This window comes from Helicoverpa armigera, chromosome 21, assembly GCF_030705265.1.
Source record: "Helicoverpa armigera isolate CAAS_96S chromosome 21, ASM3070526v1, whole genome shotgun sequence".
Lineage (NCBI taxonomy): Eukaryota > Metazoa > Arthropoda > Insecta > Lepidoptera > Noctuidae > Helicoverpa > Helicoverpa armigera.
The window spans coordinates 5,023,293-5,049,643 of NC_087140.1; the positions used below are offsets into that span (position 1 = coordinate 5,023,293).

Below are 26,351 nucleotides of genomic sequence, written 5' to 3' on the forward strand. Positions count from 1 at the left end.
CCGGCAGTATTTGTGTTATTAAAATTTCGGTTCGGAAAGGTTCGAGAGGATTTCATAGAAGGTAATACAACATGATACCCACTTCACCAGTAACCGAAGTGCACAGTATACGTGCCTAGACCTTTAGCAACCAAAATAACTCTCCACTTACATACCCACGCAGTTCCTACGCCTACATTCAAAAGTTTTCAACACTATTTTTTCAAACAAATATCTGAACTTGCACTGGCTCAGCCTACATGAGTTATTTCTTACGGGAAATTGTTTCTTTTGCACTACCTCTTGGGAAATAACCTTCGTTTATCATACTATGACATATGCCAGCCTCTCACTACCATCTACTTATCCACGCGGGAAACGGCAGATTTCTAGGAAACTGATAAGTTTTGCCAGTTTAGTATGTAAAGAAGGGTTCTTTGGATATGGTCGGTCCTGATTAAAATTGACAGCCCCCATTCAGACAACGTTATTTATTTTATATGTCTGCTTGCGCCAAAATTGCTGGACCAAGTTGTATAAATTGTGGTAATAAATAAGCCCTAGACTGTGAGTGAAGAGTTTGAGAAAGGATATAGTCCACTTTTTACTCGGCTTCGAAAAGTAGTTCTTCCGGAAGGTGGTTGATACCGCTACCTAGTTTGGAATAATATTTCGAAGATGAGTAAATACAAACAACACTTCTTGATCTTTAAATTACATTTATTACAGTTAAAATAAATACATACATATACTAAAACTAAATTTTAACGAACACTAACAATCTGTATAACCCCTAAGTAATAATAAAAATAATTTACATTTCTCTTTAGTTTATAACATTTGTTTTGAATATAACAAAATTAAGTAGCAAATTGTAGAATTTAGAGTATTTGGTATTTCTGCAAATGTTATAAAATAAAGAGTACCTAAAATACGTATACATCTATGAATCTGGATCAGGGGACGTCTATCAAGTAATGATCCAAATCCTAACAGTCTTGATCTAAGCTTCCGAAACGCTTTCTACCTCTATAACGTGTCTATGCTTTCTCTTCTTATGAATACCTTCAAACTCATTCTGTATTTCTTGCAGAGACCGGTCTTTCGTCTCAGGCACAAAGAAGTAGACGAATACTATCCCCACTAGACAAACTATTGTAAAAGCCCAAAATGTCCATCCATGTTTTACCATATCGACCAAATTCTGGTAGAACTTCGTCACAGCGAATGCCAAAAACCAATGGAAACCGGCAGTTAAAGCTGTAGCTCTTCTAGTCATGTGTGACGGGAAAATTTCTCTTAACATCAACCAAGGAATGGGTCCAACGCCCGAAGCATAAAAACTGACGAATAAGCATAAAGTGAAGAGTGGTATCCACGTACTGCTTGGGGATAGGTTTGATGCTTTCAAATGGTAATAGATGCCTAAACCAGCTAGGTTAACAGCCATAGCTGCAAAAGAAACCATCAACAATACTCGTCTTCTTACAACTTTCAGAAGCATGGTGGAAAAGTAAGTAGATGAAACAAAACAGAATCCCAAAATGATGGCCGCACTGGGCGGGTTCAGAGATATGGCAAAGGTTTCGAAAATATTCTTGGCGTAAAAAAGGACAGGAAATATGCCGCTCATTTGTTGGAATATCATGAGTCCAAATGAGACAACAAGTGCTTTGATCGTATGTTTTGTACCAAAGAGTTCTTTGAAAGTGACTTTGATCTTCGCAGCGTTTCTGATGCGCTCTCTCAAAGCTCTGATTTCTGAGTCGATATCATTGTCAATCCCTCGGAAGTAGCGCAATGCTGCTTTCGCTTCATGGAACTTTCCTTGAGACATCAGGTAAGCTGGAGATTCTGGCAGGAAGATGAAGGCCACGAAGAAAGCTGTTGGCACACTGGCACAGAGTACGGTCAGCCAAGAAGTGTTCTCCACGAGACCTGAAAAATATAACAGTAAAAAATTTAATGGAATCTAAAGTGCAATAGTCTCATTGGAATGTTATACTATTCAGAAAAATACATCATAAGGCTTTTGCCGTCTACTACTAGACCTAGGCCATCTCCAATGAGCGCCAATCATAAAGACTTTGGGCAGCCCACATCCATCCCCTACCCTCTACTTTCTTCAAATCGGCATAACATCAAGCAGCGGCATAACAGCAACATTCACTGCGTTTGACAAATAAAAATTTTACATACCAATAATATATCCAAACAAAACTCCGCAGCTAAAGTGGACATGGTAGAAGTTGGCTAAGGTAGGTAGTATATGCGTCTCTGCTATATCTTCGACGTATGGTGGTATACCCACACTGAAGGCTCCCAGCGCCATACCACCAACAAAGCGTCCCACGTAAAGACCGTAAACGTTTGGACTGAAATTAGAAATGCCAATTAAACCTCTCTAAATCGTCTGCTACTCTGTCGGGTTTGAACTTTTTCTATCGCCAGTCTCTGTGTTATAGTCTCTTATGTGAAACTCTTTCTACTATGTAATTATCCCTATTTGGGCTCATAATCATAAGACTAATAGTAAATTTTTCCAAATTAGTTATCGTAATCGTAATAAACGTAGTTTTGAATTAGATGACATTTTGGTATTAATTTCTAGATGAGTGCTTTTTTTATGCTAGTTATTTTAGATTGTATCTAGTTATCTAAGACTCTATTACTTAGACAGTAATATCATTTTGAATGACTTGTACCTTGAAGCGACAAGTATCCACGAGACCACCAGTGGAAGGGCTAGGTAAAGTAAAGTCTTCTTTCGTCCAAAGTACTCGGAAATCAGACCAGCTGGTCCAGCACCCCACATGGCTCCCAGACACAGGAGTGATGCTACCCATGATGCTTCTGATGCTGTTAGCTGAGGAAGAAACAAAAATAGAGAGAGAAGAAGAGAAGAGAGAGTAGACTTGTATTACGAACTGAAGGTTAATCAAAGTAACACAGTGTAAGCATAGTTTGATAGCTTGCAATTTAAAACTATCACTAGGTTACTTTGGGATTAACTGACGGAGTATCTTCGGGTCCCTAACAAAAAAATTAATCATGCCATTTAGATGAACTTTAAAAGCCCGCCTTTGTACATTGTTTTTCATTTTTGTAAAATGTGTGCAAAAAGTACAATAAATAAAATAAATAATTTTTTTTTATTCATTTCGAAGCAGGATTTTGGTATGTAAATTACAAAATATGACATAAAATTCACATAAGCTTAGCTTGTATTACTTTCCAAAAGTCAAAACGTTTATTTTCCAGTTCTACTAAAACTCACCTAACAAAATACGCTAGAACCCTTCAGAATAGAAGAAACTTACCGTAAGTTTAGTATGTGTGGGACTAAGTATACTCGGTGTAGTATTCTCAATGGCGATCACGTCTCGAGTTGGCGAAGGAGGCTGAAAAACAAGAATTTATTTACTTTAATATTCATCTAATACATAAACTATAAAATATTATATTGTTACTTAAATAAATAAGGGTTTTACTGTGACAGTAATTCTGGCAGCCTTTTAAGGTGCATCTATTTCTAATCCTACTAAACAACAGAAGTGTCCTTTTCCCATATCCAGTTCCCAAATTAAACCTTAAATAAAATGCATAACCCAGGTACGTATTCACTAATTACTGCATCGTTCATGTGCATAAAACATACAAATTGTCTGCCCGCAAAACAGACGAGGTAGCTACCATAAAATAAATTTCCCTAAAGTAAGCAATTGTTTAAACGCAAATGGTATATTCTAGAAAGAAACAATTGAAAACTGCACTTTGGGCTAAATTACGACGTAAGTAATACTGGTTTCGGTACTACAGTTATATATCTTAAAGTTCTCGCCTCGAAGTTTTAGCGTTCATGATACTGTCAACAGTTTTAAAGTTTGGTTGCAAATAGTCTTGATACTTGATTGGTGCGAAACTGGTTTTTGAGTTTCTTGTAGACTGAGGTTGTGAGAATACTAAATGTCTTCAATGATAAGTAAGACTATAAGTTTTTTTCTGCAGAGATGAGTCGTTACTTAAAGGTAAAAAAAGAAACCAAATTCGGTAAAAATAATTCAGAGCGTTAGTTATCTTTTCAAACAAGACGCAAACAATTTAATCAATTGTAGAACCACCGCCAAGAAACTATGTGAATTCTGATAACATCAGAATTATTTGGCAATAGAACCCTATCTACTAGAATAAGTGTTCCGCTTTCCAACAAGATGGAAATGTTGCGGATAAAATCGTACATTGTGGACTTTGGACAAACTAAATCTTATTTTGTGTCAACAAAACATGAATTATATATCGTTGGGGAAAACTAATCTCCATGTACGTACGAACTTTTTAGATTGATCTTTTTTATTCAGCTCACGTACGAGGTAAAACAAAGGTGGGAATTTTCAGAGACAGAAAATCGACATAAATACAGCTTTATTACACAGAAAATTGGATTTAAAAATTCACTAATGACAATTCGCGTTGCATGTCCGAACGTAATTCGATTTCAGAACCGACTTCCAAACGTTCGAGTCAACTCAATAACACGTAAAAATAAAGAAGTACAGCTGCATACACCAAATATAACGGAGTCACCTGCATTGCGCATTTTGAGAGTTATAACAATATGCAAACATAAATAAACAGTTGGGACAGGCAAAAATAAACTTTGTTGCTCTCCAATTAAGAATATTGGTACGCAAATAAATTATGTTCGAAGTTGCAATATCATAACTTCATAAGTTATGGTTTCACCGCATGCGACGGGCTGTCAGTTGCTCGGAGGAGTTCGGCTAACTTCGGCAAAGTTCGTGTACTTAAAGTTTCTACTGCGTTTAGGCAACTAACAAGAAACTAAGGGCAATCATTAGAGATTGTTCAGGAATTTGATCACAGCATTAAGTTATAAGTTTCGTTGTGCTTCAATTACGCCTGTCTGTCTAGGAATTTGGAATTTATCCGGGAGAGAATTTAATTTGAGTGAACGGGAACATCTTTTATACGTAATTCACAAAATGTTTTATACAAAGTTTAGTAAACTGTCTTTAATAAATATAACCGTTGATATTTACCGAATTGAAATTTTGTTCCTAACTTTTTGAGGCCAATATATTATTAAAGTAGAAAAGTGTAAATGGTTACAACATCTTATAAAACAATTTGTCTAACAAAAAGCTCTTTGAAAGTGCCGCGTGTCACAATTGACACCTTATCTCCCAGTCTATAATTACCGCCAAAGCGTACAATAGAAACTTTCCTTACATTTTAATTGATGACAACTCATTTGTGATAATGTAGTCAGCTCATTAATAAATTTTCTTGCTGTTATCACTCGCAGACATGTCTCTTGTAATGGGGTCGATCAATGTACCAGTTTGTCGTGTGACTGACTTTTATCTATAAGTGTAGAAAAATGGTGGCAATGCTTCCAGCCTCTTGGTTATGTTAATACGTAGTTGACGGCAACGTGGAGAATTTTAGCGTCCGCCATAGTTATTTTTTTATTTGTTTGTTTATTTTCTTTCGAATACGGCGTTACTTAATCGCGAACTCGTCAATAAAAAATATGTAAGACCTAAATACAAATTCTTCGTGGGTACCTTTCTGTAAGTCGTGATTAATTTAGACTGTACCTGATCAATCTTTTGTGCCTCTATTAATCTAATAGATTAATGCCCCATCTTTGTCATTACTCTCCCTAGCAGAGATATTTATTAACCAATACGTATAAGAAACATTAATCTGGTATGAGAAAGTGGGATCATTATTTTTGTGAATGCAGAAGCCAGAATACCCGAGTTTGATTATTTTTGTACATGTGTTTTGCAAGTGTTTACATATCGAGTTCTGTGTGTTATTTTTTTGTATTTTATCTTTTTCACCTGTACTTTCAACAATCTATAATTTATATTCTTTAAGCTGTCTTTGATTTATAGTCATAATTTTCTCGCACCCTATTATTTAATTTATTATAATAATTATTTAATTATTTAACGAAATCAAGCCTACATTTAATGCAGACCGAATTTCACAACTTGTTTTTTCCAAGAAAACATAAAATACGCTTGAATAAATTCAATATAGTTCTCTCATAAATAACATCAAAAGCATTATGTAAAATTCTGTTAATAACGACCCCTTTCAAGAATATTTAAAATTCATAAAGTCGTTTAGCAGAAAAAACAATGTTAGTGAAATTCAAACGGTAGAAAAATCTATGAAATTTAATTTTGCCCGGTGGCTACTTTATGCTGTAAGCTAAGATTCATAAAGTTACAAGTTTCGGAACGAATAACGAGCCAGCTAGTTATGTGTTGGGCACAGACGGGCGGTTTTTGGGCGTAGTTCCAATATTTGGTATTCTCACAAAAGATTCGCTGATTGTAAATAACACGAGCTCGGAAAACGCTTTATATTTCAGGTCGTTTTTTGTGTAGGTATGCTATTTCTTTGTGCTTTTTTACCGTCTGATTTTTTATAGAGGATTATATGTTAACTGAACATGGAATGAGAGTTTAATTATTATTAATTTAAACAGATAAAATAATGTTAGGGACGTGTTAGTAGGTATTGGTATAAACAAAAAATATTTTATCGTTAACCAAACGCGTTATGCACTTTACGTGAAAGAGAATCAGTCAAATATTCAAAAACAAACAACTTCTTTCGGAACAGAATCCGAGCAACCAAGCTAAAACAAATGACTAACACAGCTACCTAATTTAAAATTCCTAATCAAGAGAAAGTCATTGACGTTGATAAATCAGGCGCCTGTGTTAGGCCCTCTGTATTCAAGTTGAATATAAACTTTTGTTCTTTGATTACAAGTTTCCTGAAATCTGCATAATTGCGTAAAGACGCTACCGTCATCAAAATGAAGGAAAGATTTCGTTGCGTACGAAATACGGACTTATTTTGACGTCTCAGACATTTGCTTAACCAAGCTTATTACTCATTTGTATAATGTATACGTGACGCTTCTAATCAATTCTGCGTGTTTTCTTATATTTTATACGTAAGTTATGTAAGTTATTTTAGTGGTTCTCATCATTCCACTATCCTTGTTTAATTATAGTTTGGTGTCGGCGCAACATTTTAAAATATCTAGAGTTCAGTCGCACCCGATAAACCATTTATAACTAATTTTATTCAATGTCTGACTTGTGACTTAGAATAAAATACTTCTTAACTTAATTAATATCTTCAAATTAGTCAGTAAGAAAATTACATACAATTCAAATTCTTCAAGTGTTCACTGCTCATTGTAATTAATTGTAATTAATGTGTGTTATAATTGAACTACTAATTTATTACATTGTTATTTTTTTTTCAAACATGGTTAATTTTCAAGTAACTTTTTTGCAATTGCTTTATTTATCGAAGGCAAATAATATTTCAGTTAAAAAAGCCACGTAAAAACGCAGCGTCAAAACTCCCGTTTGCACTTAACCGCAGCGGTAACACTTAACCGCGACTTAATTTATTACTGGTCGCTAATGAAAACATTATTTATGATTCCCAGTACCCCTCCCGCACACTTGCGTATAAATCTAACAGTTAAGTGGGCAACCCTTAGTACACGGCGTTTAGAATACACGGGGTATATTGTGTACTTGTTTTTCTTCCCATTGATACAGATCACCATTATTGTATGGGCAATTCGGAGGTATTTTACCTCAATGTTTTTAATTTTCTAAGGTGCAAACCGAATAGCAATTCCAATGTAGAAATCGCGGAAAAGTAAGTTAATATCTTTATAATATATAACTGTGACTGTCAGAAATACTTTAACATGCGAATAAATATTTTGAGTTCGATTCGAGTTTTCCCTCAGCCTTTACCTATTGAAAAATATACAAAATATATGTATGTACTGTAAGTCACGTCGGCTTCCTGCCACAGTATACAGAATTTAAAAGTAACTTCACTAAGATATTCTAAGTGAAGATTCGTACCTTTTATTTTGGACATAAACCGCATAACAAAACCTCAATGTCATATTCTCCGGTAGCAATGGAGCAACAAGGCATTTAAAGTTCCTCTTTCACATCTGAACCATTTCCAAAATGGACTTACCTCAAAAAGTCCAGATGTCAATAAAGGCAGTGCTGATGATGACCACGCCACACAAACACCAGCTGCAAACGCTCCGAGGTTTACTGCAAACGAAAAAAAAAATCATATTGCAGCTACTGCTACACCATATTTTTTCTTATTTATTTATTTAGAAGAACACACTGCAAAATTTTTGTCGGCTGATAGTTTGAACGACACACATTACAATCATTAGATATCCGGTCGGTGATAGTCTGTCTAAAAAGTTTTCTCGGATTCAGGATTACATTCAAAATAAACTGTCAGTAAACCATCGCACCGACTATCGGTAGTTCAGTTTGCAGCGTGTGAGGGCAATAAAACTGTCTGAATATTAGTATTTAGCCCCTATTATTTTCTGGATATAAAATCTCACCTATCCCAGTAGCAATGTATTGCGTAGTGATGCCAGAAGTGTCTCGTTTGATGTCAGGCACTGTGTCCATTCGTCGTAACATCTTCTGGTTGCCGTTCCTGTTCTGGTCTTCTGAAGGATCTTCATTTTGTGCTGCGGCCGCCTCAGCGTCGACTGTTGAAGTGCTTTGTTCGTCCACTGTTGGGAATATTTTATTTGTTATTAAGTGGTTTTTTGTCTTGATCTAGGAGACAGAGATAGCTACGTGATTAAATGGCCTTTATTCTGATAAATGGATAGTGATAGCTACTTAAAATTGCAACGAGATGGTAAAAGTAAAATCCAGAGCTATTTTATAGTAAACGTATGTAGCTTCTATAAAAAAAATGTTCTTAAGTGGCACTCACGTGGTCAAAGACTGTGGAAATAGCGTTCGACTAAATGGACAGACGACCTAGTTAGTGGCCGGCTTGTATCGCTCAATATACGTATACGGTCTATATGCCTCAAGAAAACTATGAAAATATTTGTCTAAAAGTGAAAATAGAAAGGTATGTAACTAAATACTGTGAGTATAGTTAATGAGATTATCTTCGACCACTATGTTGATCAATGAGAAATTACATCTCATTCATCATCATCATCATCATCTCAGCCATAGGACGTCCACTGCTGAACATAGGCCTCCCCCTTTGATCTCCACAGATACCTGTTAGAAGCGACCTGCATCCAGCGTCTTCTACATCTCATTACGCGTATTAATTACATAGGACTTATTTTCTTAAAAAAATAAAAAGAATCGTCAGAAAGAACAGATATTACATACAGGGTGTGTCGTTTACAATCTTAGTTTGTAATCGTTAACTAACTCAATATTAGGTAGCCGAATTTCAGACATCAAACTATTAATTCCCAGAACCGATGCACACTTTACATTTCTGTACAACCGTACATTCCATTTAATTTCCATATGAACCCAAATAAAATCTGCTTCACGCCCTCTGGCGAGAATCATTTGTCGTGTAAACTATTTCACGACCACACAAGACGCCTCAAATTGGACCTAGCTAGAACTACTGAACGTAGCTTGAATGTAGCTCACTGCAATTTGAGTAGACCGTTGAACTCTTAGAGGGTGTTTAGAGGTCTTTAGGTGATATATTTTATAGGGTACACTAAGGATCTGAAAAGGAAAGCACTATACAAAAAGCAAAATGGCCACGTTCTGTTAATGTATTGTAAGTGTCCATGAATTGAAATGAAATTTCCATTGATTATTTGAACAGGCGAATATAAAATATACACCTACTCGTATTTCGTAAGTGAAAACCTTGAAAATGCAATTTTTGCAAATTTTTTCTTACGTCTTTCTATTCTTGCCCCAGAAAATGGTAGTTTTTTACACATACAAGTTTTTGCTCTAAGGATTCAGTATATAGGTATTCAATCGGAGTGCAAATAAATAACTGATTTACTTATGCAATTTAATTACTTATGTACAATCATTGGTGTCTGGAAACGATAGCCTGGGAGTGAAGTGTCAACAATTATTATATTTTTAAACGCCATTTATCTTACGTGTAGCAAAACAATTCAACCACGAGATAGACTTGTTATGTAAGATGAGAGAATATTTTGCTTTCCTTAATGATAAAGGAAAAAAAAAACTATTTTTAGGTGCATCGGCCTAGAATTCGGTGTCTAATGGATGTTACTAAGTTAATTTTGCCACCGACTTCTAGGCCGATGCACCTAAAAATAGTTTTTGCTTTTAGTGTTTTGGGAAGTCGGTTTAATTTTTTTGTAAAAAAGTTTTTTATTTAAAGCTTTTCAGTGATACGTATAGTTGTCACTATCCATACAAGTGGGAAGTTCTCATCAATACAAAGAACATAAGTCCAAATACGAGGTATTTTACATATTCAGTTGTCGAGTTCCCTCGACTTTCTCTGATCTCCATCATCAGGTCAGCTTCAAACCTTCACTGTTGCAAAGGTCTTGTCAATACAAATAATTTAAGCCCAAACACGAGGTAGTTTACATATTCAGTTGTCGAGTTCCCTCGACCCTCTCTGGTTTCCATCTACAGATCAGCTCCAAATCTTCACTGTTGAATAGTGCTTTTAGGCGTACACCTGAGTATCAAGTTTTTACCCTATGTATGCCTACAACTTTCGAAGGTTGCTCTCGATTTCTCAGGGTTTCCATCATCAGATCCTGACCTGATGACTATGGGACCAACTGGCAGCTATTCCGAGTCGAACAAAAAAAGAATCACGTAAATCGGTCCATAAACCTCGGAGTAATCGATGTACATACATAGAAAAAAAAAAAAAACATACCGGCCGAATTGATAACCTCCTCCTTTTTGGGAAGTCGGTTAAAAATAAGTTACATGTAGGTAATTTATTTCTGTATGGCGCTTTACCATATTATTATTTTGAGGAAAATATTAAATACCTAATGATAATATATTAAGTAACCCGGATAGCTGGGATGAGGAGGTCAGATTGTTATTCAGACTGGTACCTACTCCGCTGGATCCGGTTAAACTGGAAGCTGACCCTAACATAGTTGGGAAAAGGCGAGATGACGATGATTTAATATTTTAGATATTTGGGAAAGTCCGAAGATAGTCAGGTCTATACTATCATAAGTCTATGATTCACAACGCTAACGTTTCCTGTACTTTACAAGATTACAGCGAATTGGAACAGATTTTAAGTTTTGTATTTATTTTTAAGATTTTCGCGGAGCAAAATCGGAGACTATTATTGACTACTGTAACTGATGTATCTTACGAAAGCGGATAAGCCTTTTTTGTACAAGACTTAGCATACAAAAAAGATGTACGTGCATAATTACATACAGACGTACTACTCACCCGGGAACCTGGGAACCACAAAAATAACTGAAAGTTTTATAAACGAGACTGCATATGATAAAAAAGAAAATTGCATGTATTATATATATTATGTTAGGTACATATATATAAATGCATATCTGTTATTAAACTGCGAAATGATAATAATGACATTGAACTATGGAGGACGTTGATTAAGTATAAAATGAGTAAAAAAGTCATAAAACATGCGTAAACTATAAAGATATTATTCTTTATATACACGTATATCTATCAAACGGGTGTGGTTTTGACGCCGAAATATCACTTGCTCCCTGCACATAGTTCAAGGATGATAGATAAAAAAATAATATACATAGCTACTGTATTTTGTTTGATATACCTACTTATAAAATGAACATTAGTGGGGCCTGGTGACCCATAACCCATAACGCAGGTATTTTATACCTTCATTTGGAACCAGTCTCTTAAACTCACTTTATAATAATATACCTATGTGTTCACCATAATTGTTCGATAACAATTTTCGAGAAAAAATGTGTACGCGTCTGGTTGTTCTGGAAATCACTATCATGGCACAAACATTGCAAATTCGCGGACTTTTCAGAAATGTCCGCTCGCAATTCTTTACTGTTTGCTCGCAATAAATCGCTCTATAGATATATACCAAAAGATCTTTCCTAAATAAGTAGGTATTAGATATTCCACTGCCCTACTGCCCTTTTCATTAAATAAACTTCTTCATTCACGCGTTTCAAAACATTCACTGCTATCTCCTTGAAAGTTCAACTAACATGTATCGACATAGGTGCAGATATAGCTACACTATACCGATAACATAATTACATGGTCAGGTCACCCTTACTTCCGTGGCAAAACAAGTTAATTGATACACTCTAATGTTAAAGTCCACTGATAGTGTTTTGAAAAAACCAAAGCGTGATAGCAACGTACCTACCTACTAAGTAACTATTACAGATGATTCTGGATTGAAAAGCTGAAGAGTTTGTTTGAATCTCAGAAAGTATTAGACCAAATTAAACAATTATTTCAGTGATGGATAGCCCATTAAGCAAGGAAGGCCGTAGATTAATTTTTATCCGGGTGTGCGGACTGTTTGGTAGGTAAAACTACTGGTGGCAGCTGGTTACAGATGAGCATGTTTGTCATGCTTTCACGGTAAAATGATATAACCTTTTTCGAGTTTTTATAAGAGAACATAAACGTAGATAGATAAAGAAGGGGCCGACAAAAGAAACGAAGAGTGGATCTTGGAAAATATTTTTTCTAGAGATGGAGTCAAACTGAGAAGTTTGAAAGAAGACCCCAAATAAAACAGGGATAAGGGCAGGAGGATGACGAGAGAGCCCGTTTTACGATTGCCACAATGACGATTACCAATATACCAAAAATATGACGGGGTTTGGTCAAAAGCATTTGAAAATATAGTCAGCTATGGTCTGTGCTGTTGATAATTCTGTAATTCACTACAAAAAACTTATTTTCCCTTGAAAATAGATAGCTGTCAACTGCACAAAACATTCGGTACCACTTCAAATATTTTTACAATTAATTAAAATCCACACTCACAAAATTGGGTAAAAATACGGAAAAAAATCAGTAACCCAAAAAAAACAACTCATAAATAAACTTAATTTAAAACACAATATTCTACCTAAGAAATGAGCACACAACAACAAAAAACTAAATTATCTAACACAACCCAAGGTCATGTTAAAACAAAAACAAGAAAAAATGACACCTACTTTGTTTCCAATCAAGTACACTCGTCGCCAACTGCACTAAAGATGTTTTAATAAAAAAACTCACTAACTAAAATGTCTGACAGTATACTTGCATCGACGACTGGAAGCTCAATAACATAATCTTGATAAGAACGGACGTTGGATACGTCAAAAATAACATAACAGGGATGGACAATCAGGGGTCGCGATGACACATTTCATATCACTCCGGTTTCAAGAAATAATGTTAAAAATATCTGAGATAAACCGTTGTTGCTTTACGTTCTTTTGTCTTTTAAAAATCAGTGCAGCAGTTTTTATTGTCAATCGTACACAGACAGACATATGCGCTGCAGTGCAGAGGACTTTATTGTATGAGAAGAATTTGGACAAACAATTCGATACATAGAATTTTCTAGGCTGAATGGATTCTATACTTAAGAAGTCTTAAACTAATTTAGGAGGTCTACTGACAGCAAAGACCAACTAATTACAAAAGTTAAAAACTCCTTGCCAATTTTTGTAGGTACATTGCCAAGTTCCTGAAACTAAAAATTGCTCGTTCAACCTATGTACTTTAAAATGTCTTCGCCAAAAGTTAATAAGCAGACAAAACTCAAGTCACCCGTGAAACCAATTTTCAAACTTTCGACAATTTACACCTCAGCAATTAAAATAATGCCAAAACAAATTGAATATTATTGGCAAACCAATTAAAAAATACAAGAAAACAAACTTCGGAAATCAAGTTCCGAAAAATGTTTGTACAGACAACGCTAGCACATCGAGCTTCCTGTAAAATTATCCCAATTCACATTGAACTTTAAGCCCAAGATATAAAGTTCAAAATTTATTAAAAAGAAAGACTATAGTAGCTTGATTTTCCAAAGTCTGTACGTATCTTATAGTCTTGGCTTTTGATAATTTTACGAAATTTTCCTTTGGCTTCGGAAAGTTTTCTTCAATGGAAAGTAAACCGGAACCGTTAATTTATTTATTAATTACCGATAAAAGGTGGGAACATATTTTTGGATTTATGAATTCAGATCTATTTTATTCAAACAAATTGGATTTTGGGCAAATAGAACTAATAAAAGTTTCTAACTCCTTGACTTAGTTAAGATCTATACTTGATATTTTAAAGATGAAAAGGAATTTAGTCATTTCAGGCAAATTTTTGTCCTGGTGCGTGAAGAAATCCGCAGGCAGAAGCCAGTTTTCAGATAATGATTCCTAATATGAGAAGGAAGCGTAATAAATACACAATTATAAAGGAAAACGTAGTATGTTTTTCCCATACAAGTAAGAGCAGGTTCAGATTTCATATCTCGTCAGAACAAACTTTGTTCTACTTTTTCAATTGAGTATCGAGTGTCGTGAGTTCGTTTACAAGTAAAAGTTCAATAAATATGTAAAGTTTGGTCCTGACACAATTAATAAATAAATTGAATAAGCTACACACATTTTATGCTTTTAAAAAAGTCTTGCCTGCTGATGTGCCAATGGGTTCGATTCCAGTACAGACTTATCATCCATACTAGCCTATAACTTTTCTAAGTCAAATTAAGTATGTACTTCTAAGGGTGTCAAGGACACCAAGGACTGAGTGAAGGTGAGGAACAATATCTTGAAGAAACCCTGACTTTAAATAAAGTCGCTAATCCGCGTTGAGCAAGCGTGATGATTATAGTTCATCCTGCTCTGCTTGTGAAAGATAAATAATTAAGATAAATACAAGGACTGCAACAAGCTTGACTTTTCATAAGAACCTGTATTAAATCTAAATAAAAAAATTACGTTAGCGATTGCAAAAGCTCATGGATATTCATAAAACCTTAAACGTCATGCTGGTACCCAGAGGGCAACAATGGTGTCCAAGGCCCTTTTTTTAAAATTCCCAACATTCTATAAATCTGAGCCACAGTGTGCGCGCCCCTGCCGCGATACCCCCGAGCAGTAACGTAACCCCTCGCTATCTATCTCTGCTAAACGCCCATAAACACTACAGATAAACCACGGCTATCGAAGACGTGATTTTTTATAAATAATAATACACTTATCAAATACACTTGAATAGTTTTATCGAATTTTTGTGTGTCCTGATTCCTTTCCACACATGGATAAAAAATTATCGAATGTCATTCTGATATATAAACTGTATTACTGTCAAGTTTTATCAAAATCCAAGCAGTAGTTTAAGCGTGAAATAGAGACGAACGTCCTACATCAGTAGGTACAAAGTTACTAACTTCCGCGTTTATAATATTTGTAGCCTTGCTTACTTGCCATTTTTTCACTAAACATGATTATCACGCCCGAAATTTTCACATGATTATCCCTTTCCAATAAAGAACTTCGCAAGTTTGTGGGTCCCTGTTTGCACTTATCCAAGGTGACAGTGGGACATAAACGAACCGTCCCATTATCTTCGGGACAAACAAAAACTTTTTTATCTAACCCTGTTGAGATAAACCGGGATATTTTTAAGTTTTTCTAACAATGAGTCCGTGCGTAGATAAGGGTGTGTACTTTTGTGCTTTATGTTTTGTTTTTGTATGTATTTTGTGAAGGGTATTTACAGGTTTACTTAATTAGATGTAAGTGTTAAACTGTTCTCTGTGTGGTTTTAAAACAATATGGTAATTTTTATTTAGGTTTTTTCTATAATTACTTGCTATTTTCAGTTTCCGAAGGCACTACTTCCGGCAACAGGATAAACAGTAGCTTATGTATGTCCTTTTACACGCTTTAGACTATCTATGTATCTATTCAAAGTCAGTTCACTTTTGTAACGTTACTAAGGATTAATATTAAACTTCACAGAGAAGCATTCTATTTAAAAAAGGTGTGATTCTTATGTGTTATTTTTCGGATGAATGCGGAAATATATTGTACTCAATAGATACTAAGGAGAGTACTTATTGTTTATCTAAGTGACTGATGGGAACGTAACATCTTTACGTATATCAAGTTTCAACTACTGATAGAAACACGTAAATAAAATGTTAGAGTTCTATTTATTTTCCTGGTGTAGTTGTTTGACTAGGTAAAGAATGAACGTTACTTAAGTAATAGCCGTTTGTATAACCTTAGAAATGCCAATAGACTTATGGACACACTCGGAGACATTTTGATGATTACTTAAATCCATCTTAAGTCACTCCTTAGTGACCGACTGTCAAAGAAATCCTTCACTAAGGAATGGCTTGCTTAAGTAACCATTAATTGGAAGTTAGACTCTTTAAAATAGTTTCATATCTGTGAAAATCATGTATCTGTGTTCCATAAATTATTTATCAAAAATACATAATCACGATCAACCTTTTTATTGTGCCACTACAAAGCACAGGCCTCTTCTCATACATAGAAGGAATTAGCGTTAATCATCACGTCACGCCTACTCGAGGCAGATTGGTCATTTTAGACTTTTAGATCCAGGTGTACTCAAATATATTTTCCTTCACCATAGACCATTGATGCTTAAGATCATAGAAGGTTTATGTAACTTTAGAAAAGTCAAATGGGTACTTGCTTGACATGGAAATACGACATATTAGATAAAATAGAATAAAAATCAAAAAGCCTTTTATTTCTTGCCTTAATTCTATTTACAGTTTTCTATTAAATCTAGTTTGTTTCTTATGTAGGTATGTATGTATGTATAACTAACTCAATTCTAAGTAGGTAGGTACGTGTAATTTATTTTAGTAGTTTCCTTTTCTGATTTTACTTGGTTAATACATACTAGATTATAGATACCACATATTAGATTAACAAAACTTATTATAAAACCATAACAATTTAATCAATGTATTTACATTGAACTATCATTTATTGATGAAGTGAAAATATAATCAGTGACAGAGTCTAACAGATAAATTATAATTGCATTAGATCACCATGTAAACACGATACACAACAAGAATTATTATTTTATAAAGATCAGAAACAGCTTAGTAGGATTTTAAACATAATGTAATTCTAAATACGTGAACAATAGGTATTCCAACTTATAAAACTAAGGTATATTTTCCCCATTTTAAGGATGAACTTTTCAAGCTTATACCATGAAAACACTCATAGAATAAATAATAGGCCTACAACTTTTTATAAGAGCTACAGCTATCTAACTCAAATCCATAGCAAATTCTATTCATACCAGTTAAGCCTTTTAGCGTAAGAAACAAATCATTTAAGATTTTCATTTTTATTAACACGCTTATATTCACTTAGCTTCACTTGTAACTAACTGTTTAACTAAATGTATGTAAGAAAATCTTGGAATCTTAATTTAACCCACTTCCCGGTCTTCGATTAGGATGAAATAATGTACACGCTCTGAATTCTCATTACAATACATGACTAAAGCGTGTTTTTTAGTTTTTTAAACTATTTAAAGTCCTAGTCCATTATAGTAGCCAATAATTCGTGGACATTGGTGTGGGTTATATGTTTACACTTTTTTTTAAAGATAATTGTATTGTACTATTATAACATGTGACTGTTTTTTGTCCCTAATAAATAAAATAAAAATAAAATAAAATAAAAATAAAAAAAGGTTATCAAGTAAGTGTTTAAAGGGTGTTTATTATTGAATATCTAATAGTGGGTGTTGCACTACTTGACAGATAAATAAAGTTCACGCATCCGACGTGTGTCCGTGTTTGTGCTCACGTACGCCTATCTGTGTGTTTTGCATAGTTTTTTTTTTTTATAAATTAACTTGGAAAGCTCAAGGATTAATGCATACCTGTAGTACATAAAATTACAAAAGATGTAATCGCATTATAATTACACCCATAGTTAAGAAGTTGCCACTTCATACATGGCACTGAAATTATAATGGTTCGCCGACAATATGCACCTAGGTCCGTTTTCTTAAAAACAACTGTTTAATTTGAAAATTTATAGTAAGCAGATATTTTAGGCAAACTGACGTTTATATTTTTGATGAACTTGGGCCTGAGTTAATTACGACCAAGAACCCATTGCTATCATAGTATAAATACGAATACTTATAATTGGACTATTAATCGATTTTACGAAATCAAACTGCTCGAAATTAAGTTCGAGTTGTGTGAGAAAAGGTTTTTTTAGAGATCACTTTTAAATTAAATTGAAAATTCCAGACAGTTTTTAATTTCACTATCATCTTGGTGACACTTTTTCATACTATTGTTCTCAATCATCTCATGACTTTCTAATCTCCTTTACGACTGTTTAATTTTAAAAGATAGTAATGTTTATATAACAAAAATCGATATTATTTTAATTACATGTTGATATGTAGGTGTGTATGGTGTGATTAATTTAATTAAAACATTTTTATCGCGCTAGGTATGTGACCACCTTGTAAGCAAAATAACATTGTTGTAAGAATTAAATAAATCTATGAAATCCAGAATGTACGCAGAGGGCTAACCACACCATCTTCTCATGACATCAAAAACCATTGGGAAGAAGAAAATTGTTTGAGTTTTTGAAAGCCTATTTATCGAGGAAGGTTATGGGCCACTTTTTATCTGGGTGCACGAAGAAGTTTCTATGTGACACGGGAGCAACATGGCACTGGACAGAACTGCAACCACTGAACAATCTTTTACCTACACCGAAGTCATCTAATCAATTTTTGTGACATTCACAGTAGCTACAAAACGATGATCAGAATCACACTGAATTCAATTTGAAAACACACTCTGTTTGAAAGTTGTCTATTTGGGTGTCAGTGAGGTTACCCGAATGGAGTTAGGTATGTGTCATGTTGGATGCATAGGCATATTGATTTACTAGCTTTCACACGCGGTTTTACTCATGACCCACGTTAAGCGTACCATTATAATTATGCGCCGTGATCTCTCCAGTCGTGCTGAATTTCTGTCCCATCTGACTATGACAGTAAGGGAATAGAGACTGCACTTGTGTCTGTAATGTGTCCTATGTAGCTTGTTACTCTTAAAATAGTCAGGGTAGACAGAAGCCAGAAATTCTGACAACCAGTCTTCCCAAGGGGTTTCGGGTTGCCGGGTTATGGAGTGGTACTCATCTTCATCCAGTTAGATTGGAAGCTGACACAAACATAGTTGGTAAAAGCCAAGACAAATTGCTCATGTCCTTCATGAACTGCCGCTACCGTGGACGCAACACGGCCTAGTAGCCAATCTAAATTAATTTTCATTTCAGGAACATTTTTAGCACTGATCTATAAACACCCGTCTTATTCTAAATCACAAATAAATCAAATCAAATGCATCTACTGTGAGTAAGTACCTTATTTCCTGGCGCTTGTATGCAGATAGCGTGCAAGTGATAACGCGAGGTCAAGGCTTGGTGTCTTAGACTAAACATCTTACGTAACTTGAGAACTGGGCCGGTACTTCGATCATGCCATCCAGAGAGGCGGGTCTTGGCCTGTACTACTAAAATACTTTACTATTGGCCTGTACTTATATAAAAAAAACCGACCAAGTGCGAGTCGGACTCGAGCACGAAGGGTTCCGTACCATTATTTAAAATGAGCAAAAAATCACGTTTGTTGTATGGCCCCCAAAATATTTATTTTATTCTAGTTTTCAATATTTATTGTTATAAAGGCAACAGAAATACATCATTTGTGAAAAATTTATCTCTCTAACTATCACGGTTCCGGAACCCTAAAAAAACAACCTTATTGAGGGTAATAATAACAATTCACACAAATAGGTAACTAGCTACCTCTCGCGGTTTCAACCGCGTCCGGATGAAGATAAATAGTTCTTCTCCTGGTTCTAAACTCCCTCAAATTTTCAATGACTGAGATGATGTTTCTCACAAAGGTATCCTCAAGAAAGAAATATATCATTCAGGTTAGGTAGAAAGTTTTCAGGATTATCGCAAAAATAATAGATTATTTTATATCTATGTGAGGAAAGTAGATTCCTCGTTACTTACATAGTTTTCAGCAACAGATCCAAGAAAGACCTCAGACTACTAGTTAGTTCCTTTCCAATCTTAATTGCAGTTCCGAAAAGTTTCTTCCCTAATCTTATCACAAGCGTTAACGATACCCGTAAACAAGCCACGTAGAGCTCGCAAAACTTTTGTAACTCATTAACGTACAAAAGTACGTTTTGGATAACCCTTTAGAAGGGCAAAGGGTCTGAGTAAATACTGGAAAACTTCGCCGGTTTCACGACCTGAATGATTTGCTAAGTTGTTTTTTACCCCAAAAAGAGGGGTGATACATGCACTTACCTTTGATTGTTATATTGTGTGCTTGTGGCAACATAACTCTTAAATGGGGGACCCGATTTGGATGCGATTGTTTTATCGAAGTCTAGAGTAAAATAGTTCGTTATTTTACTGCAAGCTAAATATCTACAATTTATCTTAAAAACTTGCATCAGCTAACTCTCCGTGTGCTTTATAATAATATTTTTTGTCATTTTGTGTGCTTATAACAATGCAGAATTTATTTATTTCAACTATTTGAATAAAATTATTCTGGTAATAAAACAAAACTAAGCGCCAAAAGATAGAAATAATAATTATTAGTATTGTCATTTCAAATTCTAATTTTAATCGTTTTACAAAGTTAACAATTTATGAAAAGTTTCGAACAGGTCAGATCCCCAGTCGGTAAAGTTTTGAATGATGCAATAATTTTGATCAGAAGCCAGTTAACTTTTCTTTTAATTATTTCTGTTAAATGAAGATTGTTTATGGAGCATCGGATTTGACTCTGATTGATCTAAATAAGCTGAAAGTGTAAATGCGAAAGATTTTATTATGTAGGTAGGTATGGATGCTTGCTCCTCTTTCACGCCAAAACGACTTAATGGATTTTTATAAAAGCTGGCAATAGTATAGCTAACATATCAGAATAATAATATAAAAATAAAAAATCAGAAAATAAATGTGCTATAAAACTGTAGTGAGTATATGAATAGCCCATTTACCTTATCAATTTACTCGGATTAAACACCTCTATTCAATCCCCTTTTTCTATAAATTAACTTTACTCAGCTGAACTTCGGTCAGCAATTCTAGAAAGTTTTACACGATAACAAGTTGTTACTTAATCTAAAGCTCTTTAATAGATTTAGAGTAAATACTGAAGTACTACATCAGGCTTAACTAAATCGCTGTGGTTAGTTCAGTGTAAGTAGCGCCATCTATGCTCGGAGGCGAGAACTAGTGAAGCTAGTTTGGCAGTTTCAGCCACAAGTTGAGTCTACAAACATATAAACTGAACAGATAACGCAAACTTCAATACAAGTTGTTTAGAGCAAAAAATGTATTATTTGTTTGTATCCTAAAAGCTCCAAAACTATTGAAACGATTTGAAAAAATATCTTTCTGTTGGAAAGCTCTCGCTTTCCGAGTATATTTTATTCCGATACGGGGGTGATTAGGATAAAAACAAAAATATAATATATAATAATAATGTCTGGAAGTTGATTAGTAGTCAATTAGATAATAAATAGCGCTTATATTATTATACTAACTGGGAACTTCTCTATAGCCATCCTATAGTAGGTACTTCCTGAGTATAATGCGCTCAGACAAACTGTTTAGATTTATGATATTAGTCCTACTAATATATACATCAGAATAACACATAGGCTACATTTTGTAAACATATTGTTCGAAATACTAAACCTGCGCAGACGAAGTCGCGGGCACCAGCTAGTAGTACCTACTTTGAAGTTGCCATTTAGCTTATTACACTGGTTAGTGCAACTTTATGTTCTGGACTTCGATTATATTATGTATCAAATATTCTACAAGAAATTATATATTCCGCCATTGCAACAAAAAAATAATAATTTGTAAACTTTGCACACATACCTGTAGCTAGCGGGAACATAATAAAGACAACTAGCAACACCAGTTAATACCAGATGCATCTGGATTTCGCCATGAACCCAAGAAGATATTATCTGCATTCTACGCAGAAAGTCCTACCGGTTTTTGCATAAAAAACTAATAATAAAAATTAGTTGAACTAAATTAGTCGTAAATAATTTTATTGTGTCATGTTCAAAGTTGCGTCAAATGCCATGCAACCAACGAGGATTTTTTTTAATCGGACCATTTGTTCCTGATGTTAGCTCGTTCAAGCAGAGAATCAGACTTCAGCTGTCTAATATTAGTACAGATTTCTAATACGTTTTTTGTTTTGGACGTTTAAATAATTAGGTATATATTGCTACAGCGAACAAAGTACAAATAATATGTAAAAAAAATATTCGTCCATGTAGAGAGAGCAGCTAAATATGCCGAATATTCGTTGCAAGGATATTATTATTTTTCCGTTATAATAATTATTCGGTTGATAACACAGTAGCGTGTCACAAGTGTTGATATTAAAATTCAAAATTGCTCTCCAAAAAAACTACCGTTTATTAGGATAATTTATATACAGCAAAGTATTTAAGATGTCTACATTGATAATGACAGTATCTTATTGCTCAGTTCCTACTTAAATTTTAATGCAGTCAATTCAGATATAAAAATGGTGATCAAATAACATAAATAATTTTCATAGCATAGAGCATAATTTTCTTCAGAACTTGGGTTTATTCTTATAAATAAAATATTAAAACTCTGACCGAGTCGTGATGACCTAGCTAGTGGGTAAAAAATCCTCCTAAGTATGAGTGTAGGTTCTATTTCAGGCCAAGCAATTCAACTTTTCTAAGTTTGTATGTACTTTCTAAGTGTATCTTAGACACCAAAGCCCGATAAAAGGTGAAGGAAAGATGCATCAATAAATTTATTAAAACTGATTTTACAATATTATGAAAATTACACCGAAAACTGTCGAGGTTTACGAATTTCTTCGCTATTCTGCAAAATTCCCTAAATTCAAAAGAATACACTTTTACGCGTGCGTCACTTGGTGCTACGAGAACATTTCAATCATTAAAACCATTTGAAAGTCTTTAGTCATTAAGATTTCGCACAGTTTTTTTGCAGAAGGGTTTGTTGCTATAATAGATAATGTGGAGGTGCACCTATACTAGGAACGATGCAAAAAACTTCTTACTTAGTAAGAAGTTGTTTGGTTTGAAGTGTTTATGTGTGTCTTTGTTGAAGTTTCCTTATTAGGAAGTATATTTAAATAATAATAAACTCTTTTGCAAAAAAAGCGGGCACCTATGCGAAATCTTAGTTTTAAGGACTTTACGTGTATTTCAAAGGGTTTTAATGATTGTAGTATATTTCTAGATCAAAAGGGTTAGCCAAGCATGCGTGAGAGTGTATTCTAAATTTGAATTTTGTACAATTGCTAAGAAATTGGTTAAACCTTGTTTTGGACTAATTGCTGGCAGAAAATTCGTCTGTGTTTTGAAAAGTTTTTGAAGTGATTTTCAGAAAAATTATAATGCAGTTTTAATTAATGATTAATGTACCTTTTTGTTAGATCAAAACATTTTTGGAAAACTATGCATATTTGATAAAATTTTCACCTGCTCTAAATGGGCTATACTGATGATTGATGACAATGTTAAGAGTTTCGGTATTAAAGCGTTCTATTGTTTAGATATTGTACCCACGTGTTTTAAAATATCGCTTTCTCATAAATGCACACTATTTAGAGGAGCATCAGTACTTTGGGCTGCGACAAAACCAATTTAAAGTAAGCAGTGCCGATCACAACTCGTCTCCTATCAGACTTTGACATTTTTAAAAGTCTTGAAATTCTACAAAATACAGAAAATAGCGCTTAGACTGTGAGAACGAGGTCTTAAGGCCTCGTAATCACTGATTTTTAAATAACCTTGCCTCTTGGGAAACCCCGTAGACCTCTGAAGATCTATGAGTCTGAGCGTTCAAAGAACGGGTTTTCATCCCAGGGACATTTTATTAAATAAACATGTTTGCTCCGAGGTTTTCTGGAATCTACAGCAATTTCCTGCTTAAATCATAACAATAATTCGCAAACTGATATTTTTTTTAAGAAACATACGTTGGCCAATAATAAGGAATTCATGACTCCCTTTCAGCTAAATCATCGTTTAGTAAACCGACACCTATGGAGTTATCGAGAGCTTCAACGCGGCAATAATTTGACTTTCTGGATAGCTTTGACCTTCCTCGTCATTTTTCATATTGTTAATTTAACATTTATAACAAAATTTGGTATTTTTTAGATGTCAAAGTCTGATAGGAGACGAGTTGTAAACGGCATTGCTAACTTTAAATTGGCTTTGTTGCAGCCCAAAGTACTGATACTCCTCTAAATAGTGTTTAATTATGAAAAAAGGATATTTTAAACCGCGTGGGTACAATATCTGAACAATAGAACGCTTTACACAAAAATACCGAAACTCGTAACATTGCCGGCAATCATCAGCATAGACCGTTTAGAGCAGGTGAACATTTTATCAAATACGCGTAGTTTTTCAAAAATTTTTTGATGTAACAGGAAGGTACATTAATCATTAATAAAAAGTGCATTATCAGTTTTCTGAAAATCACGTCAAAAACTTTTCAAAACGAAAACGAACTTTCTACCAAGAATTAGTCCAAAACAACGTGTAACCAGTTTCTTAGCAAATCTACAAAATTCAAATTTAGAATACACCCTCACGCATGCTTGGCTAACCCTTTTGATGCTAGTAACATACTACAGTTATTAAAACCCTTGGAAATACACATGAAATCCTTAAAACCTAGATTTCGCATAGGTGCCCGTTTTTTTTGCAAAAGAGTGTATAAGGGTCAATAATAAGTATTTCAGCGTGGAACAAGCGAACCGAGTCTAACACTACTTATAACTCAAGAATGGCTGAACCGTTTCAACTGTTAATGAGAGGGGAGGTAACTTAGACCTGGGAGAAGGACGTAAGATAGTTTTGTCACCATCCGGCTATGGGAAGCAGTTATCGCGGGTCGCGGGTGGAACCGCGGGCGGAAGCTTAAAAGGCGGAAGAATTAAATATTTATTCAAAAAGATGTTTTTATATTAATTATTCCATAAATTAAATATATTAATAGTTCAAAATGACTAAAATAACACGATTTTGAAAATGAACTTAAAAATAAAAAACCGGCTTAATCGTCAGACCTTGAAACCTTATCATGATCAAATTACATCATAAGACTTTTTGAACAAGTGCAAACACGCTATAATATGCCTGCAATGTTCAATCATGACCGACCCCAACATACACTCTTTTGCAAAAAAAGCAGGCACCTATGCGAAATCTTAGTTTTAAGGACTTTACGTGTATTTCAAAGGGTTTTAATGAGTGTAGTATGTTTCTAGCATCAAAAGGGTTAGCCAAGCATGCGTGAGAGTGTATTCTAAATTTGAATTTTGTACAATTGCTAAGAAATTGGTTAAACCTTGTTTTGGACTTATTGTTGGCAGAAAGTTCGTCGGTGTTTTGAAAAGTTTTTGAAGTGATTTTCAGAAAAATGATAATGCAGTTTTAATAAGTTATTAATGTACCTTTTTGTTAGATGAAAACATTTTTGAAAAACTATGCGTATTTGATAAAATTTTCACCTGCTCTAAATTAGCTATACTGTTGATGGCAATGTTAAGAGTTTCGGTATTTTAGTGTTTAGCGTTCTATTGTTTAAATATTGTGCCCACGTGTTTTAAAATATCGCTTTTTTATAATTAAACACTGTTAACAGGAGTATCAGTACTTTGGGCTGCCTCGATAAATGGGCTATCTAACACTGAAATAATTTTTCAAATCGGACCAGTAGTTCCTGAGATTAGCGCGTTCAAACAAACAAACAAACAAACTCTTCAGCTTTATAATATTAGTATAGATGTTTTCTTTTATTGCATAATATCGTATAGAATGAAGAAAATTCTTTAAATTGCTTATCGATTAGTCTTGTTTTCACCTTTGATTGTTTTTGGTAAGTCGTTATATATTTTATTGTCATTTATAACTAGCGGACCAAACTAGTGTATTTTTAGGATGGATGTAGGTAACTTAATATTTCAACCTAATTTATGTGTTACTTCCCTATCATATCATGCTATAACTAAGCCACAAGGTAAGCCAGTATGTTAAAAGAACTGTTTGTACATCGATGGCTTTTTAATTCCGCTTAGAGCGTCAGAGATAAAGATAGTTTATTTGTAAAAAAAACGATAATTTTGATCTTTCGTGCTTTCCAGCAGTGTGATTCTATAAGACTTCACTCTAAACTTCGCATCTGAATCCGCCGTGAGTTACTACACTAGCGCTACTCTTGCAAGCATGTTTGCGAGTTGAACTAAATTAAACTCAAGATTTTGACAGATAAAGGTATGAGATGACTTTTAGAACGTTTTGAACCGAATGTGAAGTGAGAGTGAATAGCGAAGTGAAATGCG

At 34.3% G+C, this 26,351-nt stretch overlaps 1 protein-coding gene across 1 annotated transcript; it reads right to left on the bottom strand.

Annotated features, from left to right (window-relative positions):
• Positions 1 to 678: 678 nt before the first annotated feature.
• On the bottom strand, positions 679 to 13,206 carry LOC110381375 (facilitated trehalose transporter Tret1). Its single transcript, XM_064040150.1, has 7 exons — positions 13,046 to 13,206; positions 8,438 to 8,614; positions 8,044 to 8,126; positions 3,300 to 3,380; positions 2,685 to 2,845; positions 2,179 to 2,354; positions 679 to 1,917 (listed from the first exon to the last, which is right to left on the bottom strand). Coding segments are annotated over exons 1-7 (1,614 nt in total). The 5' UTR covers positions 13,047 to 13,206; the 3' UTR covers positions 679 to 982.
• Positions 13,207 to 26,351: the final 13,145 nt, after the last annotated feature.